At 39.8% G+C, this 16,785-nt stretch overlaps 1 protein-coding gene across 3 annotated transcripts in view; it reads left to right on the top strand.

Annotated features, from left to right (window-relative positions):
* Nucleotides 1-16,785, top strand: part of PRKDC (protein kinase, DNA-activated, catalytic subunit) — a 321,194-nt gene that overhangs the window by 43,012 nt on the left and 261,397 nt on the right. For all 3 annotated transcript variants that reach the window (XR_007513335.1, XM_049854457.1, XM_049854458.1), the window contains exons 12-21: nt 1,040-1,204; nt 1,672-1,840; nt 2,197-2,246; nt 2,872-2,997; nt 6,850-7,002; nt 8,766-8,881; nt 9,218-9,377; nt 10,167-10,253; nt 10,697-10,816; nt 11,213-11,372. Coding sequence is in view for 2 of the 3 variants with exons in the window: in XM_049854457.1 (XP_049710414.1) it covers nt 1,040-1,204; nt 1,672-1,840; nt 2,197-2,246; nt 2,872-2,997; nt 6,850-7,002; nt 8,766-8,881; nt 9,218-9,377; nt 10,167-10,253; nt 10,697-10,816; nt 11,213-11,372 (1,306 nt within the window). In the remaining variant the exon portion in view is untranslated. The remainder of the gene's footprint in view (nt 1-1,039; nt 1,205-1,671; nt 1,841-2,196; nt 2,247-2,871; nt 2,998-6,849; nt 7,003-8,765; nt 8,882-9,217; nt 9,378-10,166; nt 10,254-10,696; nt 10,817-11,212; nt 11,373-16,785) is intronic.

Here is a 16,785-nt window from a genome sequence, read left to right as displayed (position 1 = left end):
AAGTTCATATGACAGAAAGAGATATATTTAAGAATATTCAGGACCAAACCATAAAACCAAACCTGTTGCCGTCGAGTCAATTCTGACTCACAACAACACTGTATGACAGAGTACAGCTGCCCCATGGTGTTTCCAAGGAGTGCCTGATGGATTCGAACTGCCGACTTTTTGATTAGCAGCCAAGTGCTTAATCACTTCGCCACCTGGGCCCCATATTGAAATTAACCCTAGTTTTTCTTTCTAGATGATGAGATTTATAGAGAAAGTAACTTCCTGCCTCTCTGTACAGATTTTTCCATTGCTGTCTACTCTCTTGTTTCATTTCCAGCCTCCCGCTCTCGCTGCTGAGTCCATCCCCTTATTTTTCCTCAAAGTCTTTGCTTCCAAATGATCCCTTTTCTTTTTTACCTTCACCTCCGTTTGTCTCTGTTGGCCCCTTTATTTGTAAGACAGAGGAAACAGAATGTGAGAAGGCTCAGAGTGAGAGGAAGCATGCATTTTCAGCACTGTGTGTTGTGTCCACCTACTTCTGCTTGTTTCCCGTGGCCAGGGTCTGAGACACGAGCAGAGAGCAAGGACTCCAACTGAGAGGCCACTCAGACCTGGAGGAGGCTGGACCAGAATTGGAAGTTGAAAGAGGCCTTTGAAAAATTGGCTACTGGGTAGTAGCATTCCCAGACTTCTGTTTTAAGAACATGGCCCTGGTGTAGTGGCAGATGCCAGTTATGTGTTGAGTTGTCAGTTTCTTCCTCTGGACAGTAGCCCTGTGGGGCCAGGGACTGTGCTTCATCTGTGTTTGGCTCCCACCATCTAAACAGTGCCTAGAATATAGTTGACAATCATTGTTTTGTGTGTGAGTAAAGATTGTTCTACAGAGCATCTTTATAAAGACGTATTGCATTTTGAATCTATATTTCTTTTCAATCAAAAAAGCTTTTTAATACTCAGTTTGTAATCAGATGGTGTAATGTGATGCATTAAGTACACATTATTTGATATTGCTGAGATTGATGATGTTTTTGTTCTACCTTTTCTGAAGCCTTGTAAGGCTATCAGTCCGGAAAACGTGGACTGGATGTACGTTGAGCTCCTCCAGCGCTGCAGACAGATGTTCCTGACTCAGACAGACACCCCCGATGACCACGTGTACCAGATGCCGAGTTTCCTCCAGTCCATCGGCAGCGTCCTGCTTTACCTGGACACTGTAAGGGAAGAGCTTGTTCAGCTGAGTACCATTTTAGGGTTTAACCTCAGTTCCTCAGATAATTAGATGGAGCTCTGTGATGCATGCATTTGGTACAGCACTGTTGAGAGAGCAAAGCTAGACTTTAAGTTAATATTTCATGTCAGTAGAATTATTGTCATGAAACTTGATTTTTTGTTATCCAGAGCAAGAAAAAAAATAGTTCTTTGTTTCATCTTCCTTAAAGATTAAGAATTGCTGCTTGGGACAGACTAGCACCTTAAGTATCATTCAGACAGTTTTACTCTGATTTTTCCTAGGCGATCACAATAGTAGATGATAGGCTTAGCCAATGAGATAAAAATATCTGTTTTTCATTTACCTAGTATCTGACTATAATCGAGTTGTGATTACTTTGAATATCTGTGCTGTTCCCGTATTTGTCTCTTCCCATCCCTAACTTTTTGTATGCTGTCCACTTCTGGCAGGTTCCTGAGGTGTACACTCCTGTTCTGGAGCACCTCATGGTGGTGCATATAGACAGTTTCCCACAGTATAGTCCAAAAATGCAGGTTGTGTGTTGCAGAGCCATAGTCAAAGTTTTCCTGGCCTTAGCCGACAAAGGACCAGTCCTCTGGAATTGCATTGGTACTGTGGGTAAGTTTAGAGTTCATTCTTATTTTTTATGATGACAAATGATTAATACTTAGTATGTTATTTGATGTAGGTAAAGGAGGTCTGGTTGCCAAATTCCTTTGTGTCTTTCGATGTCTCACGGGGAACGCCTGATACTTTGGCAGACCAGAATCTACTTTTTTTTTGATTCTTGTTGTCCCCTTTTGCTTCTGAATCTCAACGTTAGTTCAGATTTTAAAAACCAAAGTTTTTAACCAAGTTAGAGAAGAGACGTAGGAGGTAAAGTTATGTTACAAAAAGTAACAGCTGTTATTTCTACTGAGTATTTTGTGTTTTTCAGTGTATCTTTCATTTCTGTTTTTGTTTTCTCTTTTCAGTGCATCAGGGTTTAATCAGAATATGTTCTAAACCAGTGGTCCTTCAGAAGGTAAATTCTCAATCTAATGTTTTCGAAATTAATCTTTTGCGACAGACAGTAAGAAATGTTGCTGAGGTTTTTAGTGTGTAAATATCCAAATGTAGTCTTTGTTAGTTATTAGGCATTTCTTACTTTTTGAAAAGCATAGACCATAATTATCTCTGTATTTTGTCAGGTGAATTAACTTCTCCTGAGTTATGAAACATCCTTAAGGATAACTTTTCTGTTAATACACATTTTTAAAAGGAGGAAGAGTTTTTCCTTTTGAATCTCCAGGACCAAATGCCGACATGTGTCCCGGGAGGCATGTCTTAATGACTAGGACTTACAGGCAGTAGGACAAGTGAGGGACTGAGCTGTGTGAGAACGTGAGGTCAGTGACCTAAACTGCCCTCAGTGGAGAGGCATCGGGCTACTTCCTGGGACAGCACATTTTAGTCACAGTTAGAAAACTCACAACTTTTCTTCAGGTTCTTTTTTATTATGCTCTCATAATATAACATCTTCCTTCATCTAATTATGCACCTAATACCAGGAGCTGGCACAGTTTAGGAAATCTTGACATTCAGGAAGCCTGGCTGCAGCGTGTATCGTGTGGGCCCGCCTGTGACTGTCGTGTGTGTCTTCCTGGCAGGATGCTGTGGCGGTGGCTAAAGACCTTCCTGCCTCTGGGGAAGTGCGAATTGGCAAGTGGAAAGTGCCCGAGACCAAGGACTATTTGGATCTTTTTAGAAACCTCATGAGCTGTGACCAGATGATGGTAAAAATTAGAATTTTAAAGCCAAGAAAGCGCCCGAATTCCTCTCTACTGGTGCCCATAGTTTTACACTGAAGAGTTACTTATTTCAGAATTGCATTTTCTCAACTTTCAAAGTTTTTAAAAAAGTACTTCAAGTAATAAAACATTAAAACAACATAAGTTAGGACTTTTAAAATGACGCTAGAAAAAATCTAAAAGGAATCAGAAAAATAGTACTCATTGAAAATGGATGAATTCCCCTGGCTGAGTCCTTGTTTCAGCTTCCAGTGGCAGTGGCGCTGGCAGTGCAGTGTGGTTGATGCTAAGCTGTTGTTCCTAATAGTCCAGCTTCCTGGGTGATGACAAACAGAACAGCGTTACCGCCACGGAGAAGCTGTGTTCTCTTGTTGAAGATGAGGCTAATCTGACTGATTGAACAGATACCAAGGGGATTGGCACAGCTCCTACTCACCTATGATTAGATGAACACCTCCCGTCCGATGTGTTCCTAGCAGATGTTTCTTTAGTGCCTACTTCAAGCCAGACGTTGTTCTTAGGTGTCATCAAGTCAATCCCAGCTCATGGTGACCCTCTGCACAACAGAAGGGAACGCTGCCCGTCCTGTGCCATCCTCACAGTCTCTGTTACGCTTGAGCCCCTTGTTGCAGCCACTGTGTCAGTCCATCTTGTTGAGAGTCTTCCCCTTTTTGGCTGACCCTCTGTTTTACCAAGCTTGATGTCATTCTCTAGGGACTCGTCCCTCCTAGTAACATGTCCAAAGTACGTGAGATGTCGTCTCGCCACTCCTGCTTCTAAGGAGCATCCTGGTTGTACTCCTTTCAAGACAGATTTGTTTGCCTCACATTCTGATGAAGCTTTGATAAAGCATTAATAACCTAGGAAAAGCAATTTTTATTAAGAGATAATTGGTGTCCTCTGAAAATCTTAGGTGTTTTTGTTGTTTTCTTATTGAGGTAAAATAGTGTAGCAGTCATTAGTGATTTCACCTAACATATTTCTTATATGTGGTGTTAGAAATGCCTGTGTTTTGAGATTAAATTCCGTGGACTATTTGAGCACAGGCATACCTTGGAGATACTGCGGGTTTGGTTCCAGACCACTGCAATAAAGGGAATATGGCGATAAAACTGTGAGCCATGCAAATTTTTTGGTTTCCCAGGGCATATAAAAGTTATATTTACACGATATCGTAGTCTATTAGGCAGGAGCCCTGGTGGCACAGTGGTTCAGCATTCGACTGCTAACCAAAAGGTCAGCAGTTCAGATCCACCAGCCACTCCTTGAAAACCCTATGGGGCAGTTCTGCTCTGTTCTGTAGGGTCACTATGAGTGGGAAAAGACTCAACAGCAGTGGGTTTTGTCTGTTAAATGTGCAATAGCATTATGTCTAAAGAAACAATGTATATACCTTAATTAAAAAATACTGATTAAAAAACATGCTAACCATCATTAGGCTTAAGCAAGTTGTAATCTGTTTGCTGGTGGAGGATCTTGCCTCAACATTGATGGCTGCTGACTGGTTAGGGTGGTGGTTGCTAAAGGTTGGGGTGGCTGTGGTAATTTCTTAAAATAAGACAATGAAATTTGCCACATTGATTGACTCTTCCTTTCATGAAAGATTTCTATCCAGCATGCAATGCTGTTTGACAGCATTTTACCCACAGTAGACCTTCTTTCAAAACTGGAGTCAGTCCTCTTGAACCTTGCCGCTGCTTTATCAACTAAGTTTATGTAATATTCTAAACCCTTTGTTGTCATTTCAACAATGTTCACAGCATCTTCACCAGGAGCAGATTCCATCTCAAGAAACCACTTTCTTTGCTCATCGTAAGGAGCAACTCCTTATCCATTAAAGTTTTATCATGAGATTGCAGCAATTTAGTCACATCTTCAGGCTCCACTTTTTTTTTTTTTTTAATTTTTATTGTGCTTTAAGTGAAAGTTTACAAATCGAGTTAGCCTCTCATACAAAAATTTATATACACCTTGCTGTATACTCCTAATTGCTCTCCCCCTAATGAGACAGCACACTCCTTCCCTCCACTTTCTCTTTTTGTGTCCATTCGGCCAGCTTCTGACCCCCTCTGCCCTCTCATTTCCCCTCCAGACAGAAGCTGCCTATATAATCTTATGTGTCTACTTGATCCAAGAAGCTCATTCTTCACCAGTATCATTTTCTATCCCATTGTCCAGTCCAATCCCTGTCTGAAGAGTTAGCTTTAGGAATGGTTCCTGTCTCGGGCTAACAGAAGGTCTGGGGACCATGACCACGGGGGTCCTTCTAGTCTCAGTGAGACCATTAAGTCTGGTCTTTTTATGAGAATTTGAGGTCTGCATCCCACTGCTCTCCTGCTCCCTGAGGGGTTCTCTGTTGTGTTCCCTGTCAGGGCAGCCATCAGTTGTAACCAGGTACCATCTAGTTCTAGTCTCAGGCTGATGTAGTCTGGTTTATGTGGCCCTGTCTCTTGGGCACATAATTACCTTGTGTCTTTGGTGTTCTTCATTCTCCTTTGCTCCAGGTGGGTAGAGACCAATTGATGCATCCTAGATGGCCACTTGCTAGCGTTTAAGACCCAAGATGCCAGTCCGAAGTGGGATGCAGAATGTTTTCTTAATAGATTTTGTTATGCCAATTGACTTAGAAGTCCCCTGAAACCATGGTCCACAAACCCCCCAGGCTCCACTTCTAATTTTAGTTCTCTTGTTGTTTGCACCGCATCTGCAGTTACTTCCTCCACTGAAGTCTTGAACCCCTCAGTCACCCATAAGGGTTGGAATCAGCTTCTTCCAAACTACTGTTAATGTTGATATTTTGACCTCCTCGCATGAATCACAAACGTTCTTAATGGCACCTAGAGTAATGAATCCTTTCCAGAAGGTTTTCAATTTACTTTGCCCAGATCCATCAGAGGAATCACTATTTATGGTAGTTATAACCCATTGCCATTGAGCTGATTCCGACTCATAGTGACCCTGTACGATAGAGTATAACTGCCCCATATCGTTTCCAGGGTGTGGCTGGTGGATTTGAACTGCTGACCTTTTGGTTTGCAGCTGAACTCTTAACCAGTGTGCCTCCAGGGCTCCTTTAGCTTTATGAAATGTGTTTCTTAAATAAGAAGACTTGAAAGTCAAAATTACTCCTTGGTCCATGGGTTGCAGAATGGATGTTAGCGGGCATGGAAACATTAATCTCATTGTACATCGCCATCAGAGGTCTTGGGTGACCAGGTGCATTGTCAGTGAGCAGTAATATTTTGAAAGGAATCTTTTTTTCTGAGCAGTAGGCCTCAACAGTGGGCTTCAAATATTTAGTAAAGATGTTGTAAACAGATGTGCTGTCATCAGGCTCCTGTCACTTTTAAAGAAATGGTAAATTAAGACTTAAATCCGTTCTGGGAAAAGATATTTATTCATATGTATGTATGTCTGCATGTACATATGTGTGTGTGTACATGCATGTGCATGTATGTGCAAACGTGTGTATATGCATACATACACAAATATATTTTATGCATAATATATATGTATTTGTATGTACAGAAACACATTAATTTGGGTAAATTCTTTGACAAGAAGTGGCCTATGTCTTCTCATTCAGCACTCTGTACTGAATATTTGTTATGTGACTGAATAAGTTGTGTAATCTGATCAGGAGGATGCTATCATAACATTTTAGGAAGGTGTCTAAATTTTACAGCCTGAGAACTTCCCGGTAAAACCTCCTACAGCCGATACAGCAGTGTTTCTGTAATATGTAAATGTACGTCTATATACATATTAATGCTGATTTAGTATTCATACTTTTTCCATGCCAAGATTTCAAAGTTTATTATTTGTCTTTATTTAAAGGATTCTCTTTTAGCAGAAGAAGCACTTCTCTTTGTGAATTCCTCCCTTCACAATCTGAATCGTTTGCTGTATGATGAATTTATAAAATCTGTTTTGAAGATTGTTGAGAAGTTGGATCTTACACTAGAAAAACAGAATGCTGGGGAACAAGAGGTTAGAAGTTTTTATCAGTAATAATTTTGCATCATTTTTATACCAACTCTTTTCATATAAATATTCAGGGGTAATATAGTACATTTTTAGGGTATCAAGGAAAATTGGTTTCTTCAGGATTGATGTGTGTCGATGCTTTTCTATCGGATGTAGCCTAATTGTAGAAAATACCGTCATTAAATTGTTAAAAAAGTTACGTATTAAATATCTTAAAACAATTTGAAAAAAAGCTGTTTATTTGTTTCTCCTTCCTTAGCAGCAGTAAAGAGACAAATCTAACTTTGTGTAGCAGCGACGTTGCCGTAGAACAGGGAGGCCTGGGGCTCCTCTTTTTCATTGCTGTGGAAGCTCCAAGCTCTGGGGCACAGTGTTAGCTGTGAAGTGCACCAGACGGAAGGCAGAGAAAGAAGAAAGCGCCAGGCCTTCTGTGCCCAGTTTTCCTGGCCTAGGTAAAGCTGCCGCTAGGTGGTGCTCTGCTCTTGTCTGAGCAGTTTTAGTAACAAAGCACTGCCGTCCTGAGGGATGTTAAAGGGATAGTGTTCCAGTGGGAAACAGCCTGTATGCTCGGGAGCGTGGTGGTATTTTCAGACCAGATGATGGTATTAGAGTTAGCTGGATAGGTACTAATGCTGCAGTGCCATGAGCTTGGACAAGAGATGATCAGAGGCTCTGCAGAGGGCACGTAAAGGCAAGCAGTCAAAGCTGTTTGCTATGGTGGCATCATTGCATTTGATATGTTCTGTTTTTTATGTTGCTGATATGAACACCAGTGTGTGTTTTATTACTTTTTATACTTTGTATATATCTAAAATATTTCAGAGAAAAAAACCCAGAAAACTTGCCAAAAGGAATTTACTAGAGCTGTGTCAACAACACGTCTGTGCCATTTTGGTTGCTTTCATTGGCTTCTCTTTCTCTTCTGTTGCTTGTGCTTCTTGCTTCATTACAACAGGTCAGCTATGACCTGTGCTAGCACTGTTTTTCCTCAAATAACACACACCCTCTATGTTTGTTTGCCAGCTGTGCCCTGTCCCTGGTATTTTCATAAGCATAGCTATGCCAATTTGTTTTTTTACATGTTGTTGTAAAAAAAATTAGCATAGCCTGCTTATACGTCCTGGGGCAGGGGTGGGTGGGTGGAGAGGGTGTGGTTGGCAAACCAACATAGAAGGCATGGGTTATTTGTGTAAAAATACGGTGCTTCCTAAGTAAATCTGTCTCTACTCTTATCATCTACATCTACAGGCCCCCTAGTTACAGGCCCCCAGTTCCATATTTCTACCTACACGTTTAACATTTCCACCTGAATTTGATAACACAGTGTTTAAAACTGAGCTTGATGTACTTTGCAAAAAATCTTAATTGTCATTTGTCTTTCCTATTGATGTCAGTTTTTCCTCTGTTTCTCTGTTTTGCAGTTTGAAATATCCAAGTTATTATTGATACTTTCTACTTTTTATAATTCTACTTCTGTGAAGGCATAATTGGTTCAAGAAATAATCACCTTCTCCTCAGCCCCTTGAATTTGTGTTTGTACCATTCTTTTATCGCTTCACTGTGTCACCTCCCATATGTCCTTTAATGTTTCCACCAGTCCCATCATCCTCGTCAGTCCAAGTTCCTGAGAAACCCCTGTGTCTGTCTCTCGTCTCTGTTTCCTCCATGGGTCGTATTGGGCTTGACCGTTGAGTCAGTTGGTGACTGTTGAACGAAATCGTGATTGAATGGTACAGTGTTTGTTTTGGTACAACCAATTTTTTAAGGATGAGGATGAAGCTACTGGTGCTTGGGCGATCCCAACCTCAGATCCAGCCGCTAACTTGCGTCCTGCTAAACCTCAAGATTTTTCGGCTTTCATTAACATGGTGGAATTTTGCAGGTATTTTTAAAATTCTAATTAACTAAGATTCAGTTATTGGCTATAATATAGTAAAAACATTTATAGATTAAAGAAATGAAATTGATAGAGACTTGAAATCTGGAATCATTTATATGGACCTTTATAACGTATCTAAAAATATCAGCTTAGAGTTATCATTTTTTTTAATGTATTTAAAAGTAGACAAGGTAGGAAAAACAGGCATATAGATACATCTGAAAATGTTATGTGATGGAGTTGTAGCCTTGCTTCAATCATGTTCCTTATAATTTTCAAAGCTGAATAAAAATATTAGTATCAAATTTTCCACATTAAGCATTTAATTTGTTTTTACAGAGAGATTCTTCCTGAGAAACATGTGGAATTTTTTGAGCCCTGGGTATACTCATTTGCATATGAGTTAATTTTGCAGTCTGTACAGTTGCCACTCATCAGTGGTTTCTACAAATTGCTTACTGTTGTAGTGAGAAATGCCAAGAAAACGAAGTATTTTGTGGTAAGTCTTTTTTGGAGGACATTGGATATTTGTTTTTTTTAGGTTGCTTGTTGCCTCTGTCCTATAGGGTCGCTATGAGTCAGAATCGACTCGACGGCACTGGGTTGGGTCTGGGTTGTGTGTATATAAAGCAGTATAAAATATATGATTATAGTATTTTGCAGTTTTAAAATCTACTTATTCTATTATATGAATTAAAAAAAAATTGACACGTGAAATGCAATTGGATGACCTCTTAAAAAGATTAACTAGTAGTGTGCTCTATCCTGATTTTTCAAGCCCCTGGCTGATTGTGTTAGATTAGTGGAGTTCTCAAGTATGGCTCCTGGACCAGCAGCATCAGCATTCCTTGAGGATGTGTTAAAATGCAAATTCTCAGGCCTTCTCCAGACTCACCTAGTCAGAAGTTTGGGGGCGGGCCCAGCATGCTATGTTGCAGCAAGCCCCCTCCGGGAACAGCGCCAGTTGGCTGTGAGACTGTCTTCTTCCAGTGCGAGCAGGGTAGCAGTTGTCCTGCTCTGGCCTCACAGGCACATTTTACTGGGAGATGGAGGAGAAAGGAGCTGACTCACCCCTTCTCTTAGCTGTCTTCGTCCCGCCTCACGCCTGGGTCTGACTGGCCTTTGCCTTGGGCCGTTGTCCTGAGCCCACCTTCCCTTCCCCTCTGAATGAGACCCTGGCAAAGGGAAAATGGATTCACCCATCTGAAGAGAGGTTGGAACTGCTGGGTTGGGGTGCATAGTTACCTGGTCGTTGTTCAGTGTACTAATTTAGTATTTTACTTCACAGGGCATTAGTCCAGAGAGTATGAAGCACTCTTCTGGGGATGCAGAAAAGTATTCTTGTTTTGCTTTATTTGCAAAATTTGGTAAAGAGGTAATTTTAAAATGTTTTATCTTGGTGTTATTGTGGGCTGTTTTAAAATGAATGTATTTTGAAAAAATCCTACGATCACAAATGATCTAATTCCTTAAAAATTGGTCTACTAAATCCAGGTTGTGAATAAGGTCTTAGAAAACACTAAAGAAGAAAACCATTTTGCTTCAAGAGTCCTTTGGATTTTCTTAAAATAACTTGAGGAGTGACAACTCAAAATTAAGTAGATTCTTCAGTTTTTTCATATTATGGGGCATTAAGTATTTCAACAAATGTGCATTTCCTAGGCATCACAACTTTGTTTTGTGGGTGACTGACCATGTCACATAAAAGCTACATGCTTGTTTTTCCTATTTGAGAATAGGGTAAATATTTCCAAATTGATTTTTAAATTGTATGCACTCTTCAGGCAGGCACATTGTCTTTTTCTCATTTCTTGGTAGGTGTCAGTTAAAATGAAGCAATACAAGGATGAACTTTTGGCCTCCTGCTTGGCATTCGTCCTGTCCCTGCCATACAACATCATCGAGCTTGACATGAGAGCCTATGTTCCTGCATTGCAGGTAGGTGTGTGGTCTTGAGCAGATGCGTTTCTTTATGCAACGCGACATTTCCTTGGGAACACTGAAATACTATAGTTCTTCAGGTGCTTTGCCATCAGGCATACCTGAGTCAGGTTCTGCTTCTGCAGTTTGTTGGCTTTGGGGTTTGAGACACTTGGCTCTGTCTCTCGGAGCTTCCCGTATGGGTTGATAGGAGGTTTAAACTTTCCATGCTTTGAAAGTATGCAGTGCAGCCCCAGCCATGTGGACAGGTGGTGTTGGTACCCTAGTAATTACCTCCAGTGGTGTCTGTGCCCCGTAGCAGGAGGATGATAATTAGAAGCCACAATTAGTTGTTTTTTTCTTTAAATCTTAAGTTCCTGAGTTTCGTTTTACTTTGTTTGTGTTAACGGATAGATGGCTTTCAAACTGGGCTTGAGCTATACCCCACTGGCGGAAGTAGGCCTGAATGCCCTAGAAGAATGGTCAGTTAATATCCACAAATACGTAATTCAGCCATATTACAAAGATATTCTACCCTGCCTTGACGGTTACCTGAAAACTTCAGCCCTATCAGGTAAGGCTTGGAAGAATTGTGATGTGCGGATCTTAATTAAAATGGCAATGTGATAACTATACCAGGACTATTTGTGTTTTTGCAGCTTAAGGAATTTGAACTCAACATATTCAAAATATGTTTGACTACTATTTTTGTATTTTCCTCATTTCATTTCAGTATCTTTGGCAAAATAGGAGGTCTAATTGAGGCATTAAAATTATTTTTCTTTTTTTGATCATCTATTTTATTTTTGTTGTTAAGATGTACACAACAGAACACAAACCAATTCAGTGGTTTCTGCATGTACAATTCAGTGACATTGATTACACTCTTCGAGTTGTGCAAGCTTCTCACTCTCCTTTTCTGAGTTGTTCTTCTTCAGTTAACATAAACTCACTGCCCCCCTGGGTTTTCTGTCTCGTCTTTCAAGTTGCTGTTGTCAGTTTGATCCCGTATAGGTAGATCTTACAAGAACACAATGCTCAAGGAAGACCTTTAAAAAAAGGAAGCTACTGTTTGCTTTTAAGAAGTCTTCAGGGGATATATTTGATTTTAGGTTTAAAGATTTTCTCAGGACAGTGGTTTAAGGGGTTTAATTCATCCTCCAGGGCAAACTATTTTTTATTTTGTTCACTTTATTCTACTAAGATTTATAAAATCTGCGAGGATGGCACTCTTTTCTTAAATATCATTGAACCTCATATAGCTTCTAATACACTCCCTTGCAAAAAATTTGTACAGTGAGAAAATTTAATAATAATGTTATAATTTGGTCTTTTTTGTTTCTTTAAAATATCACTGGTGAAGCACTAATGCTAGCCACTTAAGAACAATTAAAAAAAAATTGTCATAGAAGAAATAGGTTTGGGAAAAAATTCAAAGAAATAAATCTGGCCTGGCAAAAGTATTACTAGTTAAGAAAAGCAGCATTAGAGTGGGGAGGGAAGATTTACTGAAATCAAAGTGAAAAGAGACGTTCTTTTCTGATGGAGGAGATGAAAGATTCAACTAGGGGAAAGACACTGAAGTTTTTGTAAGAATTTAAACTTTACTGTCATTAAAGTTGGGAACCCTGGTGGCGCAGTGGTTAAGAGCTATGGCTGCTAACCAAAAGGTCAGCAGTTCGAATCCACCCGGTGCTTCTTGGAAACTCTATGGGGCAGTTCTACTCTGTCCTGTAGAGTTGCTATGAGTTGGAATTGACTCCACAGCAAATGGGTTTGAGTTTTTTTTGTCATTAAAGTAAGAAATCTAGTTTTAATTTATGAAATTTCACCTGCATAAATCATGACTGTATATTCATTTGCTGTGTTTGGTTTTTGTCACGCTCTCAATACATATACAGAGTTCGTGAAGAAAGGTTCAAAATTTTGGAAGATTTTAATGCAAATGATGGCAATAACTAGTATATTTTAGAGAAAAAATATACAAACTAGTTAATGTTCATAGCTTAGTTAGGCTTTTAAAATTCACTTTACATAAGGATGGTTGCTATTTGAGTAGCTCACCAAAAACACATGCACTTACTAAAAAAATGAGTGTCTCTAGTAACGAATATCTTTCTTTGTGGTACTTTCACTTGTTTTCTTGGATTTAGTTCTGTTAATTATCTCATTGAAGAGATTTATATTTGTTTTAAGGTAATAAGGGAAATTACTGTGATTCTTTTAAACTAAAGATTTGTGTGTTGATAAATATGTGTACACCTGCCCCTCACTTACTGACTGCCTCTTACTTGACATTTTGCATTTACAACAATAGTAAAAAATCTACTGTCCAACTATTTTGCACGTTAATGATGTACGTCTGGCAGTAATGAACGCCAAAGTGGAAGGCGAGAATAATACTGGCTGTAACGGTTAAGGTTATGTGTCATCTTGGCTGGGCCATGATTCTCAGTGGTTTGGTAGTTATGTAATGATGTAATTTGGCAGTTATGTAATGATATAGTCTTCCTCCATTTTGTGATCTAATGTGATCATCCTCCATTTTTGCTTAATGCCAATTTTTGCATAACAGCCTGGCCTTTAGAACCTAATCAAATCAGTAACTGATAAATGATGGTGTACTCACTGTAAATAATTAGACAATAGAGAAAAGCAGAGTAAGCAAAATGAAATAATAACAGAAAATCCATGATCTTATCATTTAAAGATAACCATTTGTTTTAATAACTTTTAATATTGATATGACATCAAACTTCCAGAGCAGCTACATTAATAATAAAAAGACCTGTATATGATTTACTGGTTCGCTAGTTGTTAAGGTTCTGTTCCATGCTCTTTACTGTTGCATGTGCCGTCTCCCTCTGTGTGTGTGATTGTACTCATGAGTGTATATTACGTATAAATTTTTTCTGAACCACATGTGAGATCTTCATGCCTGAATACTGCAGTGTGTATTTCTTAAGAGTGAAGACTTTTTTTTACATAAACACAGTATCATCAAAATCAGGAAAAGTAACACTGATGCATTCTTTTTCTCTAACATACAGTCCAAGGAGCCTTGGTGACTCAGTCATTAAGTGCTCGGCTGTTAACTGAAAGGTCAGCGGTATGAACCTGCCAGCCGCTGCACAGTAGAAAGATGTGGCAGTCTGCTTCTGTAAAGATTACAGCCTTGGAATCCATAGGGGGTAGTTCTGCTGTGTCCTGTAGGGTCACTGGAACTGATTCGATGCCAGTGGTGTTTTTTCAACCTACAGTCATATGCACATTTTTCGGTGGTCCCGTTAATTTCTTCTGTAGTTGGTTGTCGTAACTTTTTAACTTCCTTTAGTCTGGGATAGTTCTTCAGCCTTTCTCAGTTCTCATGACCTTGGCCTGTTTGAAAATTACAGGGTAGTTATTCTGTAGAATGGCCTCCAGTGGGTTTATATGATGTTTCCTCATGATTAGAGTTGATTTGTGCATTTTTGACAGAGATACCCAGAACTGATGCTGTATCCTCTTTGGGGCACCACAGTGGTGGTTGGTGCCATTACTGTGGTTAACGTGGTGTTGGCAAGTGTTTTTGTAATTGTGAAGTTACCATTTTTCCTTTGCATGAAGCAGTAATTTGTGGCCCTTCTTCCCTCCCTCAAGAGTTTGGTCCTCAGCTTTTAGGTGGTGCGGAGGGAGAACAGGGGTGGGAGGAGAAAAATAGGGGAGGGAAAAGGGGGGCTGAGGTGTTTCAGAGGAGGGTAAGGGGCTAGAGCAGGATCAGGGCACCCACACATAGGGGTGGTTCCCATGTAATCTTTCGAGTTGCTGTTGTCAGTTTCATCCTACATAGATAGCTCTTGAAAGAGCATAATATTCAAGGCAGACATTCTTCCTAGTTCAGCTAAACTAGTGTTTAGTTTTAATACATCAGGGGATATTTTTAGTTTAATGTTTAAAGATTATCTCAGGGGAGTAGTTTCAAGGCTTCATCCCGCCCCCATGGCTCCAGAAAGTCTGGAGTCTATGAGAATGTGAAATTCTGCATTTTCCCCCTTCTGATCAGGATTCTTCTGTGGAATCTTTGATTAAAATATTCAGTAATGGTAGCTTGGCACCATCCAGTTCTTTTGGTCTCAAGGCAAAAGAGACAGTTGTTCATGGAGGCAGTTAGCCTCCCATTCCATTTTCTCCTTCTATTCCGGAAACTCCTTCTTCCTCTGTTGGTTTAGGTTAATAGAGACCAATCATTGTGTGTTGGATGGCTTCAAGCTTTTAAGACCCCATGTACCACACAACAAACTAGAAGTACAACAGAAGCACTGTTGTGGATTGAATTGTGTCCCCCCAAAATGAGTGTCAACTTGGCTAGGCCATGATTCCCAGTATTGTGTGATTGTTCACCATTTTGTCATCTGATGTGATTTTCCTATGATGTTAATGAGACAGGATTAGAGGCAGTTACGTTAATAAGGCAGGACTCAGTCTGCAAGATTAGGTTGTGTCTAAAATCAATCTCTTTTGAGGTATAAAAGAGAGAAGTGAGCAGAGAGACGGGGTTACCTCATAACACCACGAAACAAGAGCCAGGAGGATAGTGTGTCCTTTGGACCTGGGGTCCCTGCTCTGAGAAGCTCCTCTATGGGGGAAGATTGATGACAAGGACCTTCCCCCCAGAGTTGACAGAGAGAGAAAGCCTTCCCCAGGAGCTAGCAGCCTGAATTCAGACTTCTACCCTCCTAGACTGTGAGAGAATAAACTTCTCTTTGCTAAAGGCATCCGCTTGTGGTATTTATGTTATAACAGCACTGGATGACTAAGACAAGCACTAAACGTGTTTTTACACCAATTAACTGGAGTGTCTCCTGAAACTATGACCCTAAATCTCCAAACCAAGGAACCAAATCCCATGAGGTATTTGGTTGTACACGAGCAGCCTCAGCAGCTACTTTTTTTTGTTGTTGTCATTGTTGTAAATATCTCTCTCACACAACTTTTGTCAATTCAACTTTTTGTAGGTGTATAGCTTATTAACAGCACTTAGAATACTGCTGTGCAGCTCTATCCATAGCATTAAAACCCCTTTCCTCCTCTCTCCCACCCCTAGGAACCACTAATATACTTTGGTCTTTATACGTATGCCTTTTCTTACCTTTTTATATAAGTGAGTTCATACATACTTACGCTTTTGTGATTGACTTATTTCACTCAACATAATGCCTTCAAGCTCCATCCACGTTGTAGCATGTCTCAAGACTTCATTTCTCCTACTGACTGAGTAGTATTCCATTGTATGTATGTACCACATTTTGTTTATCCAGTCATTTGTTGATGGGCATTTAGGTCGTTTTCACCTTTTGGCTGTTGTGAATAGTGTTGCAAAGCGTTTGTGTACTAGTCTCTGAGCTTGTGGTTTTGATTTGCATCTCTGATGGCTAGTGGCGTTGAGCATCTTTTAATGTGTTTGGTGGCCATTTGAATGTCCTCTTTGGTGAAATGTCTATTCAGATCCTTTGGTCATTTAATGATTTGGTTGTCTTTTTGTTGTTAAGTTGTCTTTCGTTGTTCGGTTATTAGAATCTTATTGGATATATGGTTTTTGAAGATACTCTCCCAGTAGGTAGCTTGTCTTTTTAATTTTTTGATAAAGTCTTTCGGTGAACAAAGGTTTTTAATTTAGATGAATCTTGACAGTGTTATTCCTACTTTTTCTTCTAAGACTTTTATGCTTTTAGTTTCCACATTTAGGTCCTTAATATATTTTGAATTTGTTTTTGTGTATGCTTTTGTGAGGCGTGGCTTCTGTTTCACTTTTCTGCATGTGGAAATCCAATCTTCCCAGCACCATTTATTGGAGAGACTCTTCTTTCCCCATCGAATGGACTTAGGACCTTTGTTAAAGGTCAGTCGGCCATAGATATATGGGTTTATTTGTTGACTTTTAATTCTGTTCCACTGGCTTATGTGTTTATTGTTATACTAGTACCAGCCTGTTTTAATTTCTGTACCTT

This window comes from Elephas maximus, chromosome 15 (assembly GCF_024166365.1).
Source record: "Elephas maximus indicus isolate mEleMax1 chromosome 15, mEleMax1 primary haplotype, whole genome shotgun sequence".
Taxonomy (NCBI): domain Eukaryota; kingdom Metazoa; phylum Chordata; class Mammalia; order Proboscidea; family Elephantidae; genus Elephas; species Elephas maximus.
This window is presented reverse-complemented; position numbering and strand designations above follow the sequence as displayed.